The sequence below is a fragment of the Ciona intestinalis genome, chromosome 7 (genome assembly GCF_000224145.3).
Source record: "Ciona intestinalis chromosome 7, KH, whole genome shotgun sequence".
Lineage (NCBI taxonomy): Eukaryota > Metazoa > Chordata > Ascidiacea > Phlebobranchia > Cionidae > Ciona > Ciona intestinalis.
In genome coordinates this window covers 4,807,989-4,831,885 of record NC_020172.2, presented here as the reverse complement: position 1 = coordinate 4,831,885, position 23,897 = coordinate 4,807,989, and the positions used below count along the sequence as shown (strand labels likewise).

At 37.0% G+C, this 23,897-nt stretch overlaps 5 protein-coding genes, 1 long non-coding RNA gene and 4 other non-coding genes across 10 annotated transcripts in view; 7 read left to right on the top strand and 3 right to left on the bottom strand.

The window, feature by feature from the left end:
- LOC113474344 (protein boule-like) overlaps positions 1–6,237 on the top strand; it is a 12,482-nt gene extending 6,245 nt beyond the window's left edge. Inside the window, exons 4-8 of the mRNA XM_026834970.1 lie at positions 4,601–4,661; positions 4,909–5,014; positions 5,148–5,233; positions 5,603–5,720; positions 6,098–6,237. Of these exons, the coding sequence (XP_026690771.1) occupies positions 4,601–4,661; positions 4,909–5,014; positions 5,148–5,233; positions 5,603–5,720; positions 6,098–6,174 (448 nt within the window). The 3' untranslated portion in view covers positions 6,175–6,237. The remainder of the gene's footprint in view (positions 1–4,600; positions 4,662–4,908; positions 5,015–5,147; positions 5,234–5,602; positions 5,721–6,097) is intronic.
- Positions 590–644, top strand: mir4003c (microRNA 4003c). The gene has a single exon (NR_034367.1). It is a non-coding gene; the product is annotated as a microRNA 4003c (primary transcript).
- On the top strand, positions 1,295–1,350 carry mir4077a (microRNA 4077a). The gene has a single exon (NR_034470.1). It is a non-coding gene; the product is annotated as a microRNA 4077a (primary transcript).
- Positions 2,150–2,207, top strand: mir4003a-4 (microRNA 4003a-4). Its single transcript, NR_034371.1, has one exon. It is a non-coding gene; the product is annotated as a microRNA 4003a-4 (primary transcript).
- mir4003d (microRNA 4003d) lies at positions 3,402–3,455 on the top strand. The gene has a single exon (NR_034520.1). It is a non-coding gene; the product is annotated as a microRNA 4003d (primary transcript).
- A 648-nt stretch (positions 6,238–6,885) lies between the features above and the next one.
- Positions 6,886–8,068, bottom strand: LOC100185502 (protein FAM32A-like). The gene has a single exon (XM_002129607.4). The coding sequence runs from the start codon at positions 7,982–7,984 to the stop codon at positions 7,622–7,624; it is 363 nt and encodes a 120-aa protein (XP_002129643.1). The 5' UTR covers positions 7,985–8,068; the 3' UTR covers positions 6,886–7,621.
- Positions 8,069–8,694: 626 nt separating this feature from the next.
- LOC100175316 lies at positions 8,695–10,935 on the top strand (the record flags this gene model as incomplete). Its single annotated transcript, XM_002129772.4, is given in 1 exon segment — positions 8,695–10,935. A coding segment is annotated over 1 exon segment (1,236 nt). The 3' UTR covers positions 10,394–10,935.
- A 3,172-nt stretch (positions 10,936–14,107) lies between these two features.
- LOC113474345 overlaps positions 14,108–23,897 on the bottom strand; it is a 19,365-nt gene continuing 9,575 nt past the window's right edge. Inside the window, exon 3 of the long non-coding RNA XR_003396006.1 lies at positions 14,108–14,561. This is a non-coding gene — a long non-coding RNA (uncharacterized LOC113474345). The remainder of the gene's footprint in view (positions 14,562–23,897) is intronic.
- On the bottom strand, positions 14,543–16,111 carry LOC100183978. The gene is made up of 3 exons (XM_002123757.5): positions 15,807–16,111; positions 15,296–15,433; positions 14,543–15,019 (listed from the first exon to the last, which is right to left on the bottom strand). Exons 1-3 carry the CDS (start codon positions 16,023–16,025, stop codon positions 14,696–14,698), a joined length of 681 nt encoding a protein of 226 aa, XP_002123793.1. The 5' UTR covers positions 16,026–16,111; the 3' UTR covers positions 14,543–14,695.
- Positions 16,135–20,276, top strand: LOC104265856. Its single transcript, XM_018812403.2, has 6 exons — positions 16,135–17,019; positions 17,818–18,032; positions 18,375–18,536; positions 18,808–18,989; positions 19,325–19,474; positions 19,650–20,276. Exons 1-6 carry the CDS (start codon positions 16,961–16,963, stop codon positions 20,067–20,069), a joined length of 1,188 nt encoding a protein of 395 aa, XP_018667948.1. The 5' UTR covers positions 16,135–16,960; the 3' UTR covers positions 20,070–20,276.

The window sequence follows — 23,897 nt, the reverse complement described above, 5'->3', positions numbered from 1 at the left end:
TGGGGGTAGGATCGGACACCTTTAGCACATAATATCCAAATATCCTAATCGTCGTTTCCACAATATATAACGGTCTATGGGAGTCGCGATGATAAGATTTTAAAACTCTTTGAATGTTCTTTGTTTATTCTATATTATAATATTTAAATCCCACGACTTAGTGCTTGTATTTGACTTGGTACTTTCTAACAAGGTGTGTCAATTCACTTGTAAAGTACCAGTTCAATATTCCGGCACTTAATTTCATTGTGTGTGTCGGCCATTTTGTTTCAACACCGTGTGAACTCAAACGAGCACAGTCAAGGCAACGATAAACGTCAATCAAAACGCGCTGTAATTACGTTTAGCGGGCTTCCTCCCCATGCCAGATGAAAAAAAAACATGGAAAACAAGCATGATCCGAAATCTAACTTCTGTTTATGCTCATAAGTCGCTATAATTACTAACTGAAGCAAAAACTGGAGCGTGATTTGGTTAACATTATTGCGATACAAGCGAACCAGTCGGTTTTTGTCATCAACCTGTTTCATACCATTTTAAAAATTCGTACAACATCAAAACCATGTATACTGTGACAAATATTGACCTATGAGTTGGTTATCATTGTTGCAATGTAAGTAACAGTAACGATGTTAGTCAATGCAAACGTCGGTATTTTACAATCAACAAGTTTTATTCTAGTTTACAGAGCGCTATAGTATAGGGTGGGGAAAGATAAGAAGCCTTTTCATTCAATTTTCTCCTCCTATTTGGAAGTAAACAAAGAACATTCAAAGAATTATAAAACTGTGTTTTTACGGCTCCCATAGACCTTTGTTAATTGTTTAAAACACGATCAGGATATTTAGACATTATGTGCTAAACGTATCCCACCTTCGCCCACCCTAATATATATATTAGATTCTAAATTAAAAGCGACCATCAATAAACACGTAAATGGCAATGTAACCTTCGCAAGGTTAATGGCGCGTGAACGAGAGTAACTTGACATAAACACTTGTGGTTAAATGAATGGCGGCCGCGACAACGCCAGACAGTTTCGGAAATAACATATTTCAACCAAGCGACGGCCACATCCGTCTGGTTAAGTTTTTTTTCGAAATTACATAAAACGGCAAATATATATATGTGGCAGAGTAAACTATGCCGAACTGGCACATAGTAACCTTTCCCTACGTTGAACCACACAGTGTTCCCAATCATACTGTTAAAATCTTTTGTTTTAAAAAGATTTAAAAAAGTAAATTAAATAATTTGTAGTAATAAACACTTTTGCGAATTCCGCGTTAGTGTAAAGTTGGAAATTGATTGACTGGGTTTCGAAATATACCAGTTAATTGACTCCAACTATACATTGGCTGTGGCAATACAACACAGGCGGATGTATGCACCTAATTTATTCCAATTTAAAAAGGCATGTAAAAAAATAAACGACGTAGTTTGATTCGATTGTGAAATGAAGGTGCCTTTTCCCAAGTTTACGCGTTTAGTAAGGTGGGACACCTTTCCATTCATTTTTCCTAATCTTATTTGGTAATAAACAAAGAACATTTAAATTAAAAATTCATAAACGGTATTCTCACGACTTTCATACACCGTTGTTAAATGTATGAAAAACACAATCAGGATATTTAGACATTATAGGTGCTAAAAGTGTCCCATCTTCCCTCACTCTAGTATATATACATTAAGTTATAAATTAAAAGCGGCCATCAATAAACACGTAAATGGCAATGTAAATATCGCAAGGTTAATGGCGCGTGAACGAGAGTAAAAAAGTAAAATAACTTGTGGTTAAATGAATGGCGGTCGCGACAACATCAGGCAATTTCGGAAATCACATATTGCAACCAAGTGTGACGACGTCCCATCCGCCACATTAAACAAAAAGACAGGATATAGCGACAAAACAACAGTTGCAAAAACACGCTTATATGCAGTTTTAACATATTTACATTTAGTTGAAAGCAAATAAGCGTGGTCGCTACACCTTTATAGCTAATTTCACAGTGGGTGGGAATGGGATATCTTCTAAGTTTGCCTGAAAAAACACGAAGCCGCTAACACGAACATGACTTGTTAGTATATTTTATGCAAAGCTGTATTTGTATTTTATTATTGTTAGTAAAATATACGAAAACTTGGCGGTTGAGTTGGTTATACATTCTTGCGGTATTCAAGTAACAGCAAGAATTTTAACCAGCACAGACGTCGGTTTTTACCGTCACCTAATCGTCGGTTTTTACTTTTTTACCGTCACCTAATTTCTTCCAACCTAAAAAGGCAATTAAAAATAAACAAGAAAACGACACAGTTTAATTCGATTGTGAAATAAAAGCGCTTTTTCCTAAGTTCAGGCGTTATAGTACTGTGGAGTAAGATGGGACACCTTTAGTACATAATATCCAAATATCTTGATCGTGTTTTAAACAATTAACAATGCTCTATGGGAGTCGCGAGGATACGGTTTTTAAATTCTTTGAATGTTCTTTGTTTACTACCAAATGGGACGAGGAAATGGTGATTGAAAAGTTGTCCTATCCTCCCCACGATACTTTATATTATATTTAAATCCCACGACTTAACACTTTGTGCTTGTATTAGACTTGATACTACCTAACAAGGTGTGTTAAAACACTTGTAAAGTACCAGTTCAATATCACGGCACTTTACTTCATCGTGCGCGGCGGCCATTTTGTTTCAACACTGTGTGAACTCAAACGTGCGCAGTCAGGACGATAAACGTCAATCAAAGTGCGACGTAATTATCTTTAGCGGGCTCCCCTCCCCCATGCCAGATGTTTTCGCTACCGCGCCCTCGGTTTCGGTCAAAACAATCAAAACATGGAAAACATATGTTTCGGAATTTCTTTGCTGTTTCTGCGCCTGACTTGCTATAGTTAGTAACTGTGTATAATCGGAATATCGATATCTCGTATGGCGTATAGTAGGGTGGGGAAGGATGGGGCACCTTAACCACATAATATCCAAATATCCTGATGAAACGGTTTTATAATTATTTAAATGTTCTTTGTTTACTGCCAAATGGGACGAGAAAATAAATGTGTCCCTATCTCTCCCCACCCTATATATATATAATCTGAATATCGTTGTTTCATATATAGCGTATATTATGTTTTCACAAGAAAACTGTACGGTCGCTTAACTACGCCATACGCATTCCATTAATGTTGATGCAACGTACAAAAAAGAGCAGTGAATGGGGTATAATGCGACAAATGAATGAAAGAATTTCGCGTGACGGGGAAACATCAATCGTTAAACACAGATGTTCTGCTTTATACACCTCTGTTTTTATCATCAGCCTATTTCATACCTTTTTAAAAATCCGTATAATATCAAAACAGTGTATTAGATATGCCGTGACAAATGCTGACTTATGAGTTGGGTATCCACTCTTGCAATGAACAAATGTGAGAATGGTAACCAATACACACGTCGGTATTTACAATCCACAAAAGTTACCAAGGTTACAACTAGGGATGTGCTGAAGTTGTAAAAGCTCGGATTCGCCGAGCGCCGATGACGTCATCAAGGAGAAAGGCGTACGAGAATACGTTCTTATTCATTCGAAAACCGCGACGCTAATCAAAATAATACAGAACACGTGGTTTGCGGTTAAAGAGATGTCTCATTCGTAATTCCCAGTGTTGCAAAATTTAAAATTCATATAAAATATATTTAATTAAAATTGTTTATAAATGTGGCAGCAGTTTTTTTTTTATTTCATTATAAAAAAGTTCAAGAGTTTTTGGCTTTTTATTTAAAATCTGATACAGGAACATTGAGCGCTAGTGTAATTCGATAAGCGCTGTAATTCGACACCGGACAAATTCGCTGACGTTGCGATTCGTTACTTGCGAGAGAGCAAATTCACAACGAACGAAAAACAATTAAAGAGAAAGCTACGCTGACTAGTTTCGTTATCTTTTCGTTAATTTTTTTCATTTCTAATATTTTTCGCCCTCGCGTGCAACATTATATAGCAATAGCATAATAAGGCTCGGCGCTCGGCCCCTACAATAAAATATACAAGTTGCTTGGCAAAGAAGTAGATTTAGTTAAATCGGTGAGAAATCAAGAATTATTTGCGGCACATTCTAAACTCGCAAAATCCGTAGTGAAATTAAGATTTAAGTATTTATACATAGCGTTGGCTTATACGATAAAGATCCTTGTACAAGTTACAATATCAAACGAACGCAACATCTAACTTAAAAAGGGGCATTCCAACATTAATTTTATATTTGCGCTTGAACGCTTTTGTATTTGTACTACCAAAAGGCGCGTCTGTAATTACTCTATAGCGTAATAACCAATCGCTATTATGTATCAAGCTAATGAAGCGAGAACACTTCCGCATTTTACAACGGGACAAACGAAAATCCCGCTTTTCGTGATCCGCTCTGCGGGGTCGCAATCAATTTAATCAACATTCAAATGCCCATTATGTATACTTATAGCACCTTTTTACCACATTAAGGTTGACACGTTTATCGATCGCTATATCTGAATATACTTTATACACGCTGTTTCTTTATCAAGCTTTACAAAAACTTAAAGCTGTTTATTATTTTAGGCCATACGGATTCCTTACGTTTGAGGATTCGTCAAGCTGCAAACGAGTTCTAAAATTAAAGGTAGTCGCAATAAATTTTATTTCATTCGATTAAAGGAGTGTAAACCATTCGTTTTATAGTGTTAATTAAAAGTTGACAAAACTCTTAAAGGGTACGTAAAAAAGTTAACTCAAATATAGGTTCGGACCGGAGGTGTTTTATGATGTATAGACGACAGCTGTGTCATATATTTTGAAACAGCCGCCACATGAGGATAAACAAGTGATATCCATAATTTAATGGACCGACTTACTGTTTATTGTTACAGGATGAAATGCTTTTCTGCATAAGAGGGCGAGACGTGCAGATATGCCCTGCGTGGTATAAGCCCAAAAAATCCGGGCCAACATTTGAAAATACAGTGGTGGCTCCAGGTTAGGATGCATCTGGTAAAAAAAACTAAAATTATGTTACAATTTTTTTGGGGTAAATTAAAACTATTTCATAAAACTTTCTGCTTTTCATTTAATACTTAAATTTAATACTAAATTTTATTTAATAACACAGCCAGTACGGAACAACCACCTGTTCGATATGTCATTTTAAACGGGACGACTTACTTCATAACAAACAGCCCACTTCCAACATATAACGTAAGTTGAACAACAAGGTAATATGCCCATACACACCTAATTACTTTGCTTTTCGCCTAATTTTGAAAATATGTATTACTTCTGGGTAGTAAGCATGAATACCGTTAGCACATAATCACCCACAAAGTAAGATACGTGGTGACTCGTAACCTGACACGTTTTCCGGCCGCGCAAAGATAAAGCAAGTTACATTCAATTATTTATTCAAATCCCGATTTCCTAATCGCGTGCTTTTAACAATTAGCAACCCTCTTACAGTTGTGGAGATACGGGTATAACTCTGTAATAAATATTCTCTGTTTTTTACCAAATTAAACCATCAAAGAGAATGAAACCATACATCCTCTTACCCCAACCTATTATGTACAGATTCAACATCAGGCACCTGCAGTTTACAACTTCGCGCAAAACAACATGTTTTCCTTCCCCCAACCCCCACCACCATCATACATGCCAATGTCGCCTATATATTCCTATGGAGTTCCAGGTATATTGGGAAACTATACTTTAAACAATGAGTGTAACTATTTTCGTGTGAGGGGGCAATGGCAGTCATTACAACAACGCGAGTGTTTTGTTTAATACACCTCCGTGCCAGCGTGCAAGTTACTACGTAATTATTACTTTTTTGTGTCAACGACAACCGTCATAACACGGATGTTCTTTTTAATACACCTCGTGCCCGGTACGAGTTACTGCGCATGTAACTTTTTTGACCCAACGACAATCGTCATAACGGTGTTCTGTTTAATACACCTTGTGCCCGCTTTATATACCAGGTAATTAACTTTGTTAGGTATCAATTTCTGTGGTCATTTTTATTTTAAATATTTCTTACTAACTGGCAACTGCTTTATATTTTAGATTACGGAATGTTACCAGGACCCCCCAATGCAGTTCCATCGAATGCAACATTTTATTCTCCTTTTGTTTATCATTGACTTATATGCTGTTGGTATAATGTTGTCGCTATACTGAATTAAAAATGATCATTGTATTTGTTAGATGCTGCGTTATTATATATTACTGTGGGATAAGCTGGGACATCTTCAGCACATAATAACCAAGTATCACATTATATCCAAGTGTTTTCAACATTTAAAAATGCCTGTGGGAGTCGTGTTGAGGATACGGTTTTATAATTCTTTGGATTTCCGTTGTGTACTATATATACAAAACGCAATTCATAAACAATTTTATGGCTGCCAGTAAGGCAGTACATATTAAACAAAACAACAGGTTATACTTATGGCCGATTAAATATCAGTGCCTCTAAAATATGCGTATGGTTTTATATCCTGATCGTGATTTCAAATATTGTGATTATAATACTCAGTAGCTCCACCTAGCGGTTGGGTAAAACTGAAATAGACGACCGTTTCACAGTGCAGAAAAATAAAATATTAGCTCGTTGTCGCCTACTAGCGACTGCGATTTGTTACGGATGTTGTAAAAATATCTCAGTAATATGACTGCCTATTTACACCACTAGACACGCAGACAAATATCTCAGCCAAGGTCTACATACAGAGCAATTTAAATCGGAATAAAAAAACGACTAAGTGCAACACTAAACCTTTTTTTGTCTCTTTTTTAAACTGATTTCCCAAGTACTGTGGTATTATAAAGAGACAATTCTAAATACCACAATACAGCACATACAGCACATACAACACATTATTAAACCACAATTTTACATAATTGGATTTTAAAATATTTAAAAATTGGGAATAATGGAAGCTCCTAGATAAAACTGAAACAACTTGTTTTATTGATGTATTGGATTAAAATCCAAGAATTATAAACTCTACTGTTATCGGCAACAAAATATGGTGCAAGAAAGGAGAAACAGTTTGGTTGGAATATCACAAAGCGTGAGAATATGATTTATTATGAAAGCATTTAAATTGGATGTCAAGTTTATAAATCCTTGTGTTAAAAAACGTAAGTTCTTATACATGATAACAAACAGTACCATTAATATCTCAACACCTGACCAACCTGACACTTTTTGTGAGTTATTTTGTACGGTTAATTTTAGGAATATTTCAAAGATTTTGGTTAGGTATTTTGCCACATTTACAACAAAAGTAGATGCTCGTTAATGCTTAAAACTGGGGTGCGAAATTACATGGTGCATTTTAAATGTCGCCCATGATATTCTTTCGAGTTATGCCTATGACGCAAAGCAGAAGTTTTAACGACTCAATTACTTGGCCAGTTCATTTAGAAATATTATAAGATTCTGATAACGCAGCATCATTATTATTGCTTCATGCAAAGCAGAACTTTTAAATTTCAACACCTCAACTGTTTTGTATATGCTTTTGCGCCAGGTGTATTATAGGCCCGAAAAGAGTTTTTGAAAGTGTTTGACTTCAGACTCAATTATTTTGTCCAGCTTACTTTAGGAATATCATAATGTTCGGATAACGAGTCCAAGTTTCTGTTAAATTCCTCAACCCTGTCTCTATGTGTGGTTGACGCTCTCTTTAAAATACGATCCATTTGTCTTTTATCTTGGTTTTCTTTAAATTTTCGTTCTGCTGGGGTCAGGTTGTCATATTTAGGGGAGGCAGATGCTTGTGTTTCATCTTCAACGCTTTCAAGACGTATTTGGTCAAACTTCTTTTTATCTTTTTTGTGTTTTTTCTTCTTTTTAACTTTACCGCTGTCACCTTTGAATTTCAAAGGCTTCTTTTGGATGGATTCAAAGTCATAACCAGACTTTTTCTCATTACTTTCAGACATTTCTTATATTTAGGCAAAATAAACAAAGTTTGGGTCTTTCTTTTTAAAATAGTAATATACGTCAAAACGTAAAAAATATGCAAAAGTAAAACTTATTGATTAATGGCCCCTATAGCTGTTCTAGTTTTCTGTCTAACCTTCTCTATACTATTTAAAAACGAAATAAATCAACTATATTTACGGTAAACCGTTTACAAACTTTTCATGTAACTTCATGTCAATCTTGTAACTGCATATCAATCAAAACAGAATGTTTATGGCGTGGCACTGTGCGCATGGCGTGGTATCCGATTTGCTGGCGCCAAATCATAAACATCACAAACATTTGTGGCGCCAGAAACATGAGTAATTTTCACGAATTCTTAATAAATTTAAAAGCCATAACAATTAAAAGTACATTAAAATAATTACAACATTGGTATTTTTGCGAATTTTAAATTTAACGTTAAATGTTGTATGTTTGTAGATTAAAATTGTCTTTTTTCTTTTACGTTGACGCATCATCAATTTTCGCAGTAGGATAGGATTAGTAAACAGAATTTTTTTCCCGACGAAGATTTTACAGTTATGCACATAAGAGTCGTGTGCAGCTAAACAGACAAACGTAGCATAACAAACGAGGAAATGTAATTGGAATATTTTGATTATTTGTTGTGGTTATGCAATTATACTTGATAAAACTGTAAAACGACAGCAGTATATATACGTAGACTCAGATTTAAATAGTTTAGCATAGTGCATAGATAAGCATACACGCGGCACGCCCAAGTTTCGGACCTTTTGTTATTGTTTTTAATTCGTAGTTTAGAATACAGGGTAATATTAATTTATATTCGCTAGCACAGACATACAATATACCAAAGTGGTCTAATAACTAGGATACAGTAAAAGCATTTATATACACGAATACACCAGCGCAATCCCCAGGTCCACTGGCGTGACTTTCCGTAGGGCCCCACCAATATAGAATATAGCTGAGCATTTTTTTGTTTGTAGTGTAAAGTTATAGGTTATATTTGGATTACAAAGCTTGGTTTTTAGTTCCAGGTCCCCTGGCATACATTGCTGTATGGTCTAACCCATATAAAAAAGCCTTTATATATGTGTATATTGTTTTTTATTCATATTTTGTTTCCAGGTTGGCAAAGCTGATGACTTGGAAAGCATGTAAGGATGAAGATCACTTGTTGCTGCTTTACTTGTTATGTTGGTGAACAAGAAAATAATGATCCTGAAGAAAGAAGATTAATAACAGAAGATGAAGAAGAGCAAAGTGATGCTACTCATCAAGAACCAGAACCTGTCACTTCGCCTCCAGAGAAAAAAGTAAGCGTCGAAAAACCAGATCAAAAAACTGAAAAACTTCATAGAGCAGTTGGGGTGCTAAAAAAATACAATGTGTTGGCTTCAAAAACAAAAATTGCAGATGGAGAAAAGTTGGATGAAAGAATCTCACTTTCTGCTGTTGTGCTTAAAGTTGGAATTAAAGTCATGGCAAGGAGCAACCAAGTGAAGATTTTCGCTCTGGATGCTTCCAATGTTATGGATGTAATTGAAGTTAAAATTACTGCAAAAGAAGAAGCCACTGGCTCCTCTGTTCGGGAAGACAAACCGATTATCCAGCTGCGGACCAAGCTTATTCCATCTGATACAAGAGGCCATAGTAAAAAATATGAGGTGCATGAAAGTATAACTGGCTCTATGAAATTTATGAATGAATGCCTTCATTCGGTCAGTGTGAATGATTTTAGAAATTGCTCCGTTAGATTCCGTTTGTACTATGTGCTAAAACATCACCATGACATGCTACTTGGTGAATATATATTGGAAATTCCAAACGTGGCTCTGGATTTTGAAAGTGGTACTACTAATGTGTTGATGGAGCTGCATGAACCAAATAATGAGAATGTGAAACCCGCCCAGATCTGTGAGGTACATCGCTCACTCAGTAGTGTGAGCAGCAGTGGAACTGGAAGTCAGTCAAGTTTTGCGTCCTCCACATCTTCATTTAAGAGCACAATAAGAAGAGGAGATGTGAAACAGAGTACAAGGAAAGGAATCCCAAGCTTTGATGAGCGACAAGAAAGTGATGATATCTTCGATGAAGGCCCTGTGAGTCCAAGCAGTCGCTCATTAAGAGGAATCTTCCAAAGTGGTAAGAAGAGCCAGGGTGGGAGCTCCATGGAGTCAATTGAGGAGGCAGGAGTCCAGGATGTTCAGAATAAATCAGAGTCCTTGAATGCTCTTCAGAAGTTGAAGCGGGGAATGCTGGAAAGAGGGGAAAAAGTCAGTGAAGTGGAGAAAGCTACTGAAGAAATGGAAAAAAATGCGAGCAACTTCAGCGCTGTTAGTTTGAAGCTGAGGGAAAAGTACGAAAAGAAACAAACAAAAAGGAAACATGCGTCTTAACCAAACAGATCCAAAATTGTTCAAGGTAACTGAAGTTTTGTTTACATCTCGTGCTCAAAGATTTTCTGTATTTTATCAGATAAACCTAACAAAATACTTTTTGCAAATGCGTCATAATTTCTTGCTCAATGTACATTATTACACGTTTGTTTTAGTTGTGCAATATGTATGCAAAAGTATGCCGTACGAGTTATTAAGAGGGTTAAGTGTCAATGTTGTTCCATCTATCTATATAGAGTCGTGTCCTGTGATGTTATGTTTTAAGATTGTCTTTGTTGTTTTTTCTTGGTGCAATATCATGAATGGTTTTAAAAGATTTCCTTCCTGGTACTCTGTTCTAGAACCCAAATTCTTCAGAGATAATTTCTTACTAATGAGCCTGCTGTTTCTTAGACTGTGCTGCTTTGCCACGGTAATCGTTATTTAACTTTAAATTATAACAGTATTTCGTTATGTGGCACAGATTTCACAAAAGATTTTAAATTTTGTAAAGCAGTGTTGAACACTATGGTATATTAATGAATCATTCAGCTTACAGGATATTGCATTTTTCATTATTGTTTGTGTTTTAAAATCTATCATGACTCCTAACTGTGGTAGTTTAGTTCCAATTCATAATTTTTTACTGTTTATTGTAAATGCACCGTGCATACGAGATTAATCATACATTCTTCAATGCGATAGTTTAGCATATATTAATACTAGCCCGCAGAATTCCTATTATTTAGTGTCGATAGGGACTTAATTGTGCTTTTGAAGCCATTCAGCTCACTTCATGCTTAGACAACACAGGATTTCCTTATCAATTCATCATTCTGTTGTAGCGCGTTATAACTCCAGTCATAGCGCAATTTCGCTTTTACCATACTGGGCGTTATGTTCGCTGTGCCCGTTCCCACAATCTACAAATCAAACTCACAGGGGAGCCTGGGTTTTACACGCAGTAATATTATTGATCATAGCGGCTCTATTGTGTATCTCACTGCCGAAAATTCTGTATTTCCATTCGTGAAGCAGCGCAGCATGTTTATTATTAATACGTAAACCGTACTCTAGCAAGAGGTCTTTACCCTTTAAATATTCACGTACATCCCGAGCCGCGCGGCTTAATGGTATAGTACTGTGGGGTCAAGATGAATACCGTTAGCACATAATGTCCCCTATTTTACAACCATACTATGTAATTCTGTAAATATTCTCTGTTTACTACCAAATGGAACGAGAAAAAAACACGAAAACATGTACCATCTTACCCCAACCTACTATAGATGTTACGCAATCGCATACCCGTTCAATCACTGGTTAAATTAAAAAAACAACGATTTGTAACAGGCTTTGGTCCCATCGATCTGCGCACATGAATTACAATAATCGAAAAGTCGATGAAACACCCCACTATTCTTATGTATACGAAACGTCGGCCCTTCCCTTTGTTAAGGACAATCGTTAGGTGCGAGACCAGCCAGTAACGCCGCTAGAATCACAGTCTGCAATCGATAATGGTAATTCTTGTCTTTCTCACGTTTTTGCGTTTCTAGTTGAACAAAACGCAAAGATTTCCCGCAAACTATTTTTTGCCATTTTTGATGACGTCATTTTTAACCGAACTGTTTTCGACAAGACAACGCTATTTCAAAAACTCAGAATCAATAATTACATCGCGTAATTTACACCTAACTCGTATTAAAAAAGGCTTGTTTATTTTATTTCGCTTACCGAAGCGTTTGGTCGATTTTTCCATACTAAAATCTGTATTTAAACATGTTTACGTACAATACGGTATACCATGCACACGTTATTTCAACCCGCACGCATGCTTTGTTTTGTTTTGTAGTGTCAAATTTTCAATGCGCCTTTGATCTGTTTATTGCAGTGCATGATCACATTTTGGATCGCCAAAATAATCATTATAATTGATTTTGGCTTGAACGTGCTTCTGAAGCAGAGTTACACCCTTTTTATTTGCAGTCTTTTGTTTCTGTATAAACGTGACTATTATTACATCAACAGTAGCACAAAGACGGTGCGTTTCCTCTCAAACATATCCGTTATTTTTACACTTTTTTTGGCCGGAGCAGTACAATAAAATATGAAGTTTCAATTATGTGTTTTACTTGTTTTGTATAAAAGCTATATATAGTAGGGTGGGGAAGATGGGACACTTTTCATTGTATGCCCTCGTCCCATTTGGTAGTAAACAAAGAACATTCGAAGGATTTTGAAACCGTATCCCCACAACTGCCATAGACCGTTGTTAATTGTTTAAAACACGATTAGGGTATTAGAATATTTTTTTAAAACACGATTAGGGTATTAGAATATTTTTTTAAAACACGATTAGGGTATTAGAATATTGGTGCTATAGCTGCCCCGTCTCTCCCACCCTACCATATGATGTAAGTTCAAAAGGTCACATTCAAGTTTGTTATATCCCTTTAAAGGCACTTTGTTTTTTCTGGCAAAGACACTTGGTTTCAGAAAGCCACAGTACAAGGCACTTCTAACTTTTTCCACTCGCTCTAAAGAATTCAAGTATAATTATATCAGTGGGTAAGGGCGTACGGCGAAACCTGTTAAAACTTTTATAGGATTCTGAAATAAGCCACACCAGTCTTAAAAGCTATACAAAATCACATCTAAACAATCAGTGTAGGGCTAGGCTTTAAAGACAAGATCAAATGAAACCAATATGTTTAGAACGATATATTTCTATAAATATTCTTTGTTTACTACTAATTGAATAAAAAATATGACGGAATAATAAAAAGAATGTCCCATCTTACCCCAACCTACTTTTTAATACTGTGGGGTAAGATGGATCCTGTTAAAACATAATATCCCATATTTCCTAAACGTATTTTTACAACGAGTTGTAGGGATAAGGTTATATATTCCGTAAATATTTATTGTTTAATAGAAAGACTGAAAACAAGTCCCGTCTTACCCCAACCTACTATCATAATTAATGCAAACAGATGTCTGTTTTAAAAAACCTTATTAGCTAAAATATCGATAAAAAGTGATTTTGACTAAATAAGTCAACTGGTTGGACCTTTGGTGACGTTCGCAGTTGTTCTAATTAAACGAATGATGAGTTTATTAATAATTAAAATCCCATCTGCAACAGTGGTATAGGTATGGCTCAGATACGAAAAACCTTCATGCTATACGTACATCGGTGTAAATTAAAGCGTGTGGAAATATCAGTCTGTAGCATACGTAATTAAGACGTTTGAATTTTACGGAATAAATTAGCGTGTTAGGTGCGCGAAATTAATTTCATGGGTTTTAGCATTTGTTTCGCATGGGGCTAAAAAACAGGTACGGTAATTACGCATTTCGAATTAATTTATATAGTAAGATGAGGAAAGATGGGACACCTTTTCATTCTATTTCCTCGTTCCATTTCATAGTAAACAAAGAAAGTTCAAAGAATTATTAAACCGTTTCCTCAGGACTCCGATAGTCCGTTGCTAATTGTTTAAAACATCTTCAGGATATTGGGATATTATGCACTGAAGGTGTCCAATCTCTCCCCAAATTACTATATATAGTAGGGTGGGGGAAGATGGCACACCTTTAGCACATAATATACAAATATCCTGATCGTGTTTTTAATAATTAACAACGGTCTATGGGAGTCGTGAGGATAGAGTTTTATGATTCTTTGAATGTTCTTTGTTTACTACTAAACGGGACGGGAAAATGGAGTTAAAATGTGTCCCATCTTCCCCCCACCCTACTGTACCTAAGATTGTGCTACTAAAATATTTAGATATTATTTCTGTTGTATAAAGGTATACAGAAACAATATAAAATAAACGGAAAGATTAAAATAAACGAAAAGACTACAAAGCTCTGAAAGTTGGAAAGTAGAACAACCTATTATTGTTTTGTTAATTACAGGTTTAAGTTAAATAAAAGTGCTTTAGTGCCAATGCCGATCCAACCTATAAAATACATGTAGTGGGATGGGATGAAATGGGTACTATTAGTACATGGTATGCCATTTACGACTCCCAAAGATACGGTTCTATATTTATGTAAATATTTTTATAGTTTGATATAACGACAAAAGAAAATGAAAGGTCTTACCCCACTACTATAAATGATGATTTGATCAACCAAAAGGTGCTGGGAGTGTTTCTAATAAAAAATACAATTAAAACTGTTAGGTCCCCGTTCAAACCATTTACTGTATGTTTAGAAAAACCGTAAACTTTTTCTTTTTTTCTATTTAAGGCTTAATAGTTTTTGGCGATCAAATTTGCTAAGAAGCATTGATGTGATATTATGTAAATATTAAACTACGAGGTCATTTTTCGTAGGCGCGTAAAAAGTAATTGTGGGGTACAACCGTTGCGGGCTGTACGTTGTTTTCCGTAAAACATTCTGCACAAGTTTGTTTCTAAAATATCTTCGTGAGTGCAGGTCTAGCAAGGCGTCGTATTCCGGTATGATTGGGTTTTGTTTGTTACGGCTTCGTTCGGATCTTACGTTGTCGAGAACAAAATTGCGCTCTTTATCCAAAATCTTCGGTGTTGGTGGTGTCGGGATCGAGCGACGTCTAGCGGACATGCGATGAAGACCTCTTTTCTCTGCAGGTACGTACTCAATGCGTTGAGGCTATAATAGGTATACCTACCGTCACTATACTTATAAGTCTCATAACTAAGAAATGGCTTATGATCCAACTGTGGCCAAAAGCTCTTCTGACATGCCACACTGCATCGATTTCAGAACATCATCGGGAAAAGAAATTTTACAGGTAGTTTCTTGGTGTTTGAAAAGTACATTAATAAATTGCAAAAACGTAAAGACAGAATAAAGATTATTAGCGAATAACTTGAACACCTTAGCAGATACTGCAAGCAGTGCCCTATAAACACCCTATCAGAATACCTGTGCCGACAATGTACGGGTAACCGTCTCCTTTACCATAGGTGACCTGAAGTAACCGGCTGAGTGGCGATCGTTCATGGCGTTGTAAGGTTTAATGATAGAAGTTCGCCGTGGTCGGTGGTAAGGACTGTTGGAAAACTGAAACAAATATCCAGCTTCAACTTTTTCAATGAAGTTAACTGTAATGAATTCGATGAGCCCGGCCCTAATGCCCATGAAGTTGGACGACTCTCGTAACGAAATATCAGCCAGGATTAAGTGCTCCGACTTACGTAACAGACACAATTCGAGCCCAACGTCACCAGTCTCATTTTCAAAACAAATCAAAATATGTAGGTTTTTCTGATTGTTGCAAATATACGCGTAAAAATTGAATGCACATCTTAATGCAGTAAGTTGACATATTTCTATCATATCACGAAAAGTGGCGTTTTCTGTCTTAGAAAAGTCGCCGTACGAAAATGCAACAGCTACACAGGAACTATAGTTTTTTAGGAAGAAATCTACTCACAACATCGGATTTGATAGCGTCTACCACATATTCCTTTTCCCTGCGCCTCTGGATCGTTATTGGAGGAAGAGGCCGCATATCCGGGATCGAATCTCTAACTTTAAGAGGGGAGTAACACGTCAGATGCTGATGACGTCCCGCTGAAGCCGGGGCATGACGTGACAGTTTTGGATTGACAGATCCAACTCTTGACTTGTAAACTCTCTCGACAGCATCCATTGCACAACTTGCAGTAAAAGTCAAAGACGCTGTACACGATCTATATGTACACCCAGCAACCTTAAACCACTCGCACTGTACCGGCCAGCAGTCGCCCTTTATTAAGGAACTTGTGTTTTATAATCGTAGGTACATGTTGACAAAGCAGGTATAGTTTCCTCGCTTTTGTTTGGAAGCTTTTGTCGAGTTATTGGTTTTGTTTTACAGTGTATAGGAACAAGTCGTCCTATTGTTTTGGGGTTTAATTTTCCATGGGTAAGTATTTTGGATTCTGCCTACAAGCCTAGTAGGTGAAAACGGATCTCTTTATCGTTCAGGGGGTGGGCAGAGTTATGTTGTGAACATTTTAAATGTCAACAGATCAAAGCCGATGACGGGTTTTGCTCCCAATTTACGCACGAACTAATCCTTGTATACGTACATGGTTACGCAATATATTGTGGTCGTGTTACGCAACAAAATCTTACAGCTGCTGGCATAAGATTGTTTATCGATTCTTACACCTTTTTTTCGTGTCCAGTCTGTAGTAGCAGCTGGTGGAATAAATTCGGTTGCATAGTTGTAAAATTCACAAAGCGCTCGGTTATTTTACTGGCCCATAGAACTTCTATATTGATCCGCATGAAAGATCTTGCCAAAGCCGCGTAGTGTACTGCTGCAGCAGTACAACACACAAATCTATTTGACCATTATAGAAAAGCATCTGTTTTAAACAAAAAGTCACAAACATTCAATTTAACAAATAACAGCTCGAAATCATACGCCATTCTACTTATTTTATGACCCGCCAGGGTCAGAGGTGCCACTCATATTCCAAACAACCTTGGTATAACAAAACAACATTTTAGAAACAAGAAACCAACGTTTAATTCAGATTCTGAGCAGCATCATTCAGATTCTGAGAAGCATACATTGGTTTAAGTAGCACCGTAAGCATGGTAAAGTTGTTAAACACTCCGTTCGGAAATTATGGGTATGTTCTTAACCAAGGAGGGTAAGTAGTGCAGAAAGAATATATGTACATGTTTATTTAATACGGTTGTCGGCTTTAAAATTGATATTTGTACAACATATTGTATTGGACCTATAGATAAATATTGTCCGCTTTAAAACCGGGACAGATTATATACATATCAGATCTATTTTTAGTTAGTATGGGAAGTTTTATTGCATTTTTGTTGTGTTTTCTTCCTTGATTAAAATTTACATTATGATGTTTTTAAAAGCATTGTGATAGAACAATCCCATTCACGAATTGGAACTGTGCTAACATAGTACCGATTGTTAAGTAACAATGGTTTAGTTTTTCTTCAGTAAGTTATGTTTTGTTTAGCGGTAAAACAGTAACTTGATCAACCCGTTTAAATTGAACTGTTTAAACGTTTAAAGCGCGTTTCGACGCCGTCATTTAAACGTTGTAAAGAAACGACTAAGTGTGTGCAATTACGGTTAAGAACCATTAAGATCTGCTACATAACTAAACATATAGTAGGATGGGAGAAGATGGGACACATTTAGAACGTATAATATCCATATATCCCGTCTTTTAAACAATTAACAACAGTCTGTGGGAGTCGTGGCGATACGGTTTTATACTTATTTTAATGTTCTTTGTTTACTACTAAAATGGAACGAGATAGTAGAATAAAAAGGTTTTCCATATTCCCCCACCCTACTATATATACAGTTAAACAAAAATATAACTAAACATACGCTTAAAAAATAACTTCTTTTTTTATAAGAATTCTTTTATATTTATATTGTGCCTGTAACACACAACTTTTTCATCTAGGTTACCACCACAATTTCGCGACGAAATCACATTGGTGACGTCAAATAAACCAATAGTGACGTCAAATAAACCGATAGTGACGTCATCAAAACCCAGCGCGTACGAAGCGAAATATCTCAAAACGAGTGAGCTGGGAAAATCTCAGATATATCGAGCAAGGGACCCGGATTCCTACTCAAAGCGAGGTCTATTACATCTTGGACAACTACCAAAACGTAAGTTGAAACGTAAAAAACTCTATACCCTGCATACATAAACACACATGTAGGCAAAATACCGTCTAATGTACAGAAACCCCAATGTAAAGATGGTAATTTTATACACCTCAGTTACAGTCATATAGCACCTTGAACTACCGGGTATCAATCAAATTACACAGTAAATCAATTTATTGCAAATTGGGTTCAAAAATATTCCAACTGCTGAAACGCAAACCTTAAAATATGCATCGTGTCCCATCTTTCCCACCCTAGTTTATCGCGCTTTTGGAGCGGTGTTTTGGTAGGTAAGGCGCGTAATTCTGCATCCCCGATTAATGATTATATAATTTCTTCCAGCTAAAGGCTTAGATATTACAACTCTAGCAGCAGCAGCCACAAGCAAATCAACTCCTGTTGCAACAAGACCCGCCACACAACAAGTTAACTGCTTCAAAAAAGAAGCGAATGCAGTGTTAAAACTGCCTAGTATTGCACCAAAGCAACTCGCTATTTGGAGCAGTAAGTTTTACAGCTACATGCTTCGTATTAACTTAAACACGATTTTCCAAACTGATAGTAGCTATTACTACAACATCACTTGCAAATATAATGCTGTAGTCGTATATGTCATATTAGCTAATGGTGTTTTTGCTGCGGTAAACTTTACTATCGCGTATTTGCTAATTTATGTTGTTTAAAATAGATCCGTGTTATAACGATTGTCGTTGCCGTCACACGAGAATAAATAAGTTACATTAATCCATTAAAATTTTAAACCGTTTACCACCAGGCTCAAGATTTCACACAAGTTCTCACCTTCGGGGAACTCCCGGGTTCGCTAAAAGTTACGCAGCTTCACGATCAGGACTTGGAAGTTGGGGGAAGGTTCTCGGTTCTGGAAGTGACGTAGATATCGCTTTGGTGACGTCTGACGAACGCGAAACGAGAAATGACGTTATGGCGTCGAATGAGGTAGCTGGAAAATTGTAAAAGGAAATTTTAAAATGAGGGATCATATTTGTTGCATTTGTAGTCATATATTACAACTTATTATATAGTACTGTGGGGTAAGATGGCTACCATTATAGTACACAATATCTCATGGTTCCTATAATCGTGTTTGCAAAAGATAAGTGGCCAACCACGGCTTATACAGCTAAGATACCAAGCCCACTGACTTTGCCATGGATTCTCACCCATGCCTGATACATAATCTGTATAACATAAGAAAACAGCATATAATGACATCTGACATGGTTATTCAATGTCGAGTTTTCAACATGATAATATATAATTATAACTTGTAGCTATTGAGGATCGAACCGACCTCAATGAAACTAAGCAAACTTGGAAGACTAAAGAGCCAAAGGATGTTGGATGTATACGCGGGGATGAGCATTAAACATAGGGAACATAGGGATAAAATTATAATGGACCGTGTCACGACAGCAGAAAAAGTAAGTAAAAAAATAAATATGAATGATTTTAACATATTATTCTTGCGTGGCGCGGGCAACAACTGTTCTGTTTTATACACCTTGTGTCCACTTACGAGTTACCTCTTGTGTAATCTCGAGGGTGATTATTTTTATAGATTTGTCTTGTTATAAAGTGACTTTTATGATGTCACAGATAAAAGAGGAGATTAATAACAATGAGACGCAGCGACGTCGCGATGCTCTTACGTCATCAATAGACGCGCAAAAGAAACAATTGCGTGAAGTTCGGAGTCGGCATAACAAAAGGTACGAAACCCGACTTGCGTCGCTCTATTTGTCGAAAACACCGGCCGTGGAATCAAGAGAACAGGCCTCCGAGGACAAGTTGGCGAATGCACCGAGCATTCAAACTACACCGAGAGAAATGTACGGTCTGCCGGAGGATGAAAACGATTTGCGCCCGAATACGGTTCGCATGTGGCGAAAGAACCGAAAAATGTCGAACAAAATATCTCTGGATGCTTTCAATGCTGCGAAAAGTAACTTGCCAGTGAATTTTAACAATGTTTGGAATATGACTCGACCGAGAACAACTGCGAATGTTACTGTTTGATATACATGTGACGTCAACAAAACTGGTGACGTAGAAACTCGTGACGTCATGTGTGTGACGATAAATTGACCCTGAAGTGTCGCAATGAGATAGTTAGATCATCCTCGTGTATTCATTTTTTACACTTTTTTTTATTGTTTTGTTCATCAAAGCAACAACGAAGAAATATTAAGTTAAAAAAGTGTAAATATTAGGAAGCTTAATACGTATGTACAGTGTCGTCGTGGTACACGCTAAATGTTCATGCAACCACAAGTACATGGTATCGTGACGTCATATTTTGACGTCATGTAATTTATACTATCCACATATTTCAGCACTGTAAAAACATTTCCTGAAAAAAGTATATTTTAGAAACCAAAGGTAGTTTTAAAATCATAAATTCAATCAAGTTCGGTTTCGAATTTGAACGCAGAGTTATGATAGCAGGGCGGGGTACCGAGGTATAAACCATCCAACACATGCCGGGTGTTGGTGCATTCGGCATATCCCGGCAACCTATGCTCGGAGTCGGTCACTTCGACAAAAACTGGGTACGAACAATTTCTGTCTCCTAAATTGTTTTCCGATTTAATCGCGAATTGGCTGTAACTTGGTAGGCGATCCAATGACGTCATTGAAACTGATGAAGCAACATCCTGTTGTTCAATTGTGACGTCAGAAGTGAGATCTCGTGAGCCCATCTTCTTAGCGCAGAGAGAATGTACAGCGACCGCTATAAATATCAACGCAGCAACACCTGCAACGGCAGCTAGGAAGAACACAAGCTGGGCCCACCAGAGAACTTCACATTCAGATTGTTCGTTGTAGTTACACCACCATGTGTTACCATGGATGCCATTCGTAGGATCTTGTGTGAAGAGCACGAGGCGATTTTCTTGCACGTTTTCCATTATTAACCGCTTTTACCAAGAAAACTTGAAAAATCTTCAAAAATAGCTAATTTGGCAATTTTTCGATCCCAAAAGCTTTCGTAATAGTTGACTTGATAAAACTGTGCAAACTCGAACAGCTGATGTCCTAAAGAGCCAAGTGCTAACTGGCGAGTTGTGATGGTTTAACAATATGGATCATCGCGCTCTCCCATTTATACAAATTGTATCAACAGAAATTAATGATTAAACTTAAGCCTTGCCAATGCTTCAGGAGGTTACTGACCCGAAACACGTGTGGCAATTTACTCGTCTTTTTTACGTCTAAGCAAACCTATCAACCCAGCCCAGTTTGATTGACAGGTGGTAAGAAGAATAGCACTTGTATTGTGTGGAATAGGAAACTGGCTCAAACGCGAATCCAGACGTTGCTGGTACTTAAATTTACAACTGTCTAAGTCCAGTTCAGTGGTGCAACGATTTGGGGGTCAAAACAACAACATTTTTGAATCACCATGACGTGGCAGTTATAATGGCGTATTACCTTTTTCCATAAAAAGTAAGCAGTCTTTTGCTGTTAGAAAAAAGTTTTAATAAAAATACAGTTACTAAGTCAAGAAGGTAATTTACGAATTAGTAATTATTTCCCGCATATTTTTAGATATATAGTAGGGTGGGGAAAGATGGGACACCTTATCAATCTATTTTCTCGTCACATTTGGTAGCAAACAAAGAAAATTCAAATAATTGTAAAACCGTATCCTCACGACTCCCATAGACCGTTGTTAATTGTTTAAAACACGATCAGGATATTTAGATATTCTGTGCTAAAGGTGTCCCATCTTCTCCCACCCTACTATACAAGAATATTTTTATTTTTATTTTTATGTGTTTCTTAAAAGAAAAAGGATATCTAATAAGCGTTTTATTCAAACAGAGAACAATCAGAACACAAACACGTATATTTGTTTACTACTAAATGGAACGAAAAATGAAAACAACAAAACATATCCCATCTTATTTACACTACTGCATTACATATAGCCGAAAATGGCAGATCTGATTCAACATTACTGCAAGAGTATAAGCAATGGCAGTCAGGACTTTTTATATTAGGATAATTACGATCACACAACGACACGTGCGGTACAACAACCTTTATTCAACCCCACCAACCAACAATACTGTATATATATTGTAACGGCGCCGTAAAAGTCGTAAAATCTGTTATTAGACAGACTCACGCCGTTAAGCGACCTTTCAAGGCTGTATGTACAAACTGTATATGGTACTGTGGGGTAAGACGAATGCTTTTACTATACACATAAGATCCCATATTTCCTGATTGTGTGTTTAACAATTAACAACGCTCTTTTAGAGTCGTGACAATGCAGTTGTAAAACTCCGTATAATTCCAAACGGGACAATAAAAGACAGATGAAAACATGGACCACGAGGCAACAATAAAATGCCTATGCAAAACAGTGGTAATGAATTGTTTGTTTTAGCGACCTTACCAAACACAATAAAATGTTCGAAATTATTTTGTTTTCGAAGATTCAGCATCGCGGTTGTGGCGGCACAATGACCACGTGCACGTCAACAATCGAGAGGTAGTTTTGCTCGCTATATAAGCTACTGAAAGACAGAAAGCTGACTTGTGTGCAGCAGATATAGTGGTATGATTTTTTTAGAGTCGTGAGTATACAGTCATATAATTTTAAAAGTATTATTAGTTTACTACCAAATGAGACAATAAAAGAGAGTGAAAACATGTCCCATTTTACCCCAACCTACTACCAATGTGTGAGTAGTCCATACCGATCCGTTACGCCACCTTACGGATATAAAAGTCAAAAGAAATCGTCGTTGGTTCAAATACTGGTACTGACAAATTATAAAGGTAGAATGGAATTCTAACAGAATTAAAAGTCAAAACACTGACTTCTTGAATATTTATGCACGTATTTAACAAGAGAAATGGTATAACAATCAAGGATATAATACTATAATACAAGTGTCACCTATACAGAAAAATATAACCCAGAAAGTGGCATAATTATGTAGTAACTTTAACTGGACACTGCCAATGTCCTTCCACGCAAGGATGAGCATGCACTCTGAGTGTTGGGGTAAGCGCCTGAATCCTAGGTCGTCTGAGAAAGACCTTGCCCAAATAGAATAGAACAAGATCGGAAAGAAGTGCATTTGAACTTGAAGTATAAGAATAAATATAACATAGAGGTAATAACGTGTTAATGTTCCGTATACGCGGGTGGGGGGACGCCTTCTTCGTCGCTTGACGGTTGGTCGAGGTCTTCTCCTACGGTGTCCGAGGTCGTGACGTCGCTAGTAGTGACGTCACTGGGTAAAAAATGATTTTGGTTGTGAAGCCGGGTCAGTTGTTGGGATGCGGATTGAAGAGTTTCTTGTTTAAGCCTTTTCTCCTCAACTATCTCGGCGTAGGTCGGAAGCTTTTCGGAAACCGAAGATGAACCTCGGCGACTTTCGAAAGGCTCGTTCAATTCAACGCGGAAGATTACGGAATCGTTCGTATTCCGGTCGACGGAATAAGGCGGAAGGCCATCGTCCGGAATAAAGTTCATGTTATCCAACTCTGGCCTCGGAACTAGGTTTTGGATTCTTCTATTTAAACCTTCTCCGTAAAGATCCGAAGCGCTAATACTCGGCTCATGCCCCACCTCACTGTTAACACTGCCACTTCGGGTTCGGCAAGTATTTTGGATTTGGGTTTGGATTCGGTCGAAAGTTCTTCGGAATGAAAAGTTGGAGCAAAAACGAGCCCGGTAGTTTCGATAACATAGAAATGTTACACAAATGAGGACGCAACAGATAAACACGTAGTAGAATACGTCATACCAATCACTATTTGATGATAATGATGGACTAACCGTTGTGATTTGAACTTGGTGTACTTCGTATCATTATATACAGC

Excerpts from the sequence above, each read along its gene's own strand:
- LOC100183978 (XM_002123757.5), bottom strand. The coding sequence starts at position 16,025 with ATGGATGCTGTCGAGAGAGTTTACAAGTCAAGAGTTGGATCTGTCAAT. Across the intron at positions 15,434-15,806 it reads ACGCTATCAAATCCGATGTT|TTTTCCAACAGTCCTTACCA; the intron begins GTGAGTAGATTT and ends TATTTGTTTCAG. Across the intron at positions 15,020-15,295 it reads CCCGTACATTGTCGGCACAG|CCTCAACGCATTGAGTACGT; the intron begins GTATTCTGATAG and ends TACCTATTATAG.
- LOC100185502 (XM_002129607.4), bottom strand. The coding sequence starts at position 7,984 with ATGTCTGAAAGTAATGAGAAAAAGTCTGGTTATGACTTTGAATCCATC.
- LOC104265856 (XM_018812403.2), top strand. The coding sequence starts at position 16,961 with ATGGTAAAGTTGTTAAACACTCCGTTCGGAAATTATGGGTATGTTCTT. Across the intron at positions 17,020-17,817 it reads TATGTTCTTAACCAAGGAGG|GTTACCACCACAATTTCGCG; the intron begins GTAAGTAGTGCA and ends TTTTTCATCTAG. Across the intron at positions 18,033-18,374 it reads TCTTGGACAACTACCAAAAC|CTAAAGGCTTAGATATTACA; the intron begins GTAAGTTGAAAC and ends AATTTCTTCCAG.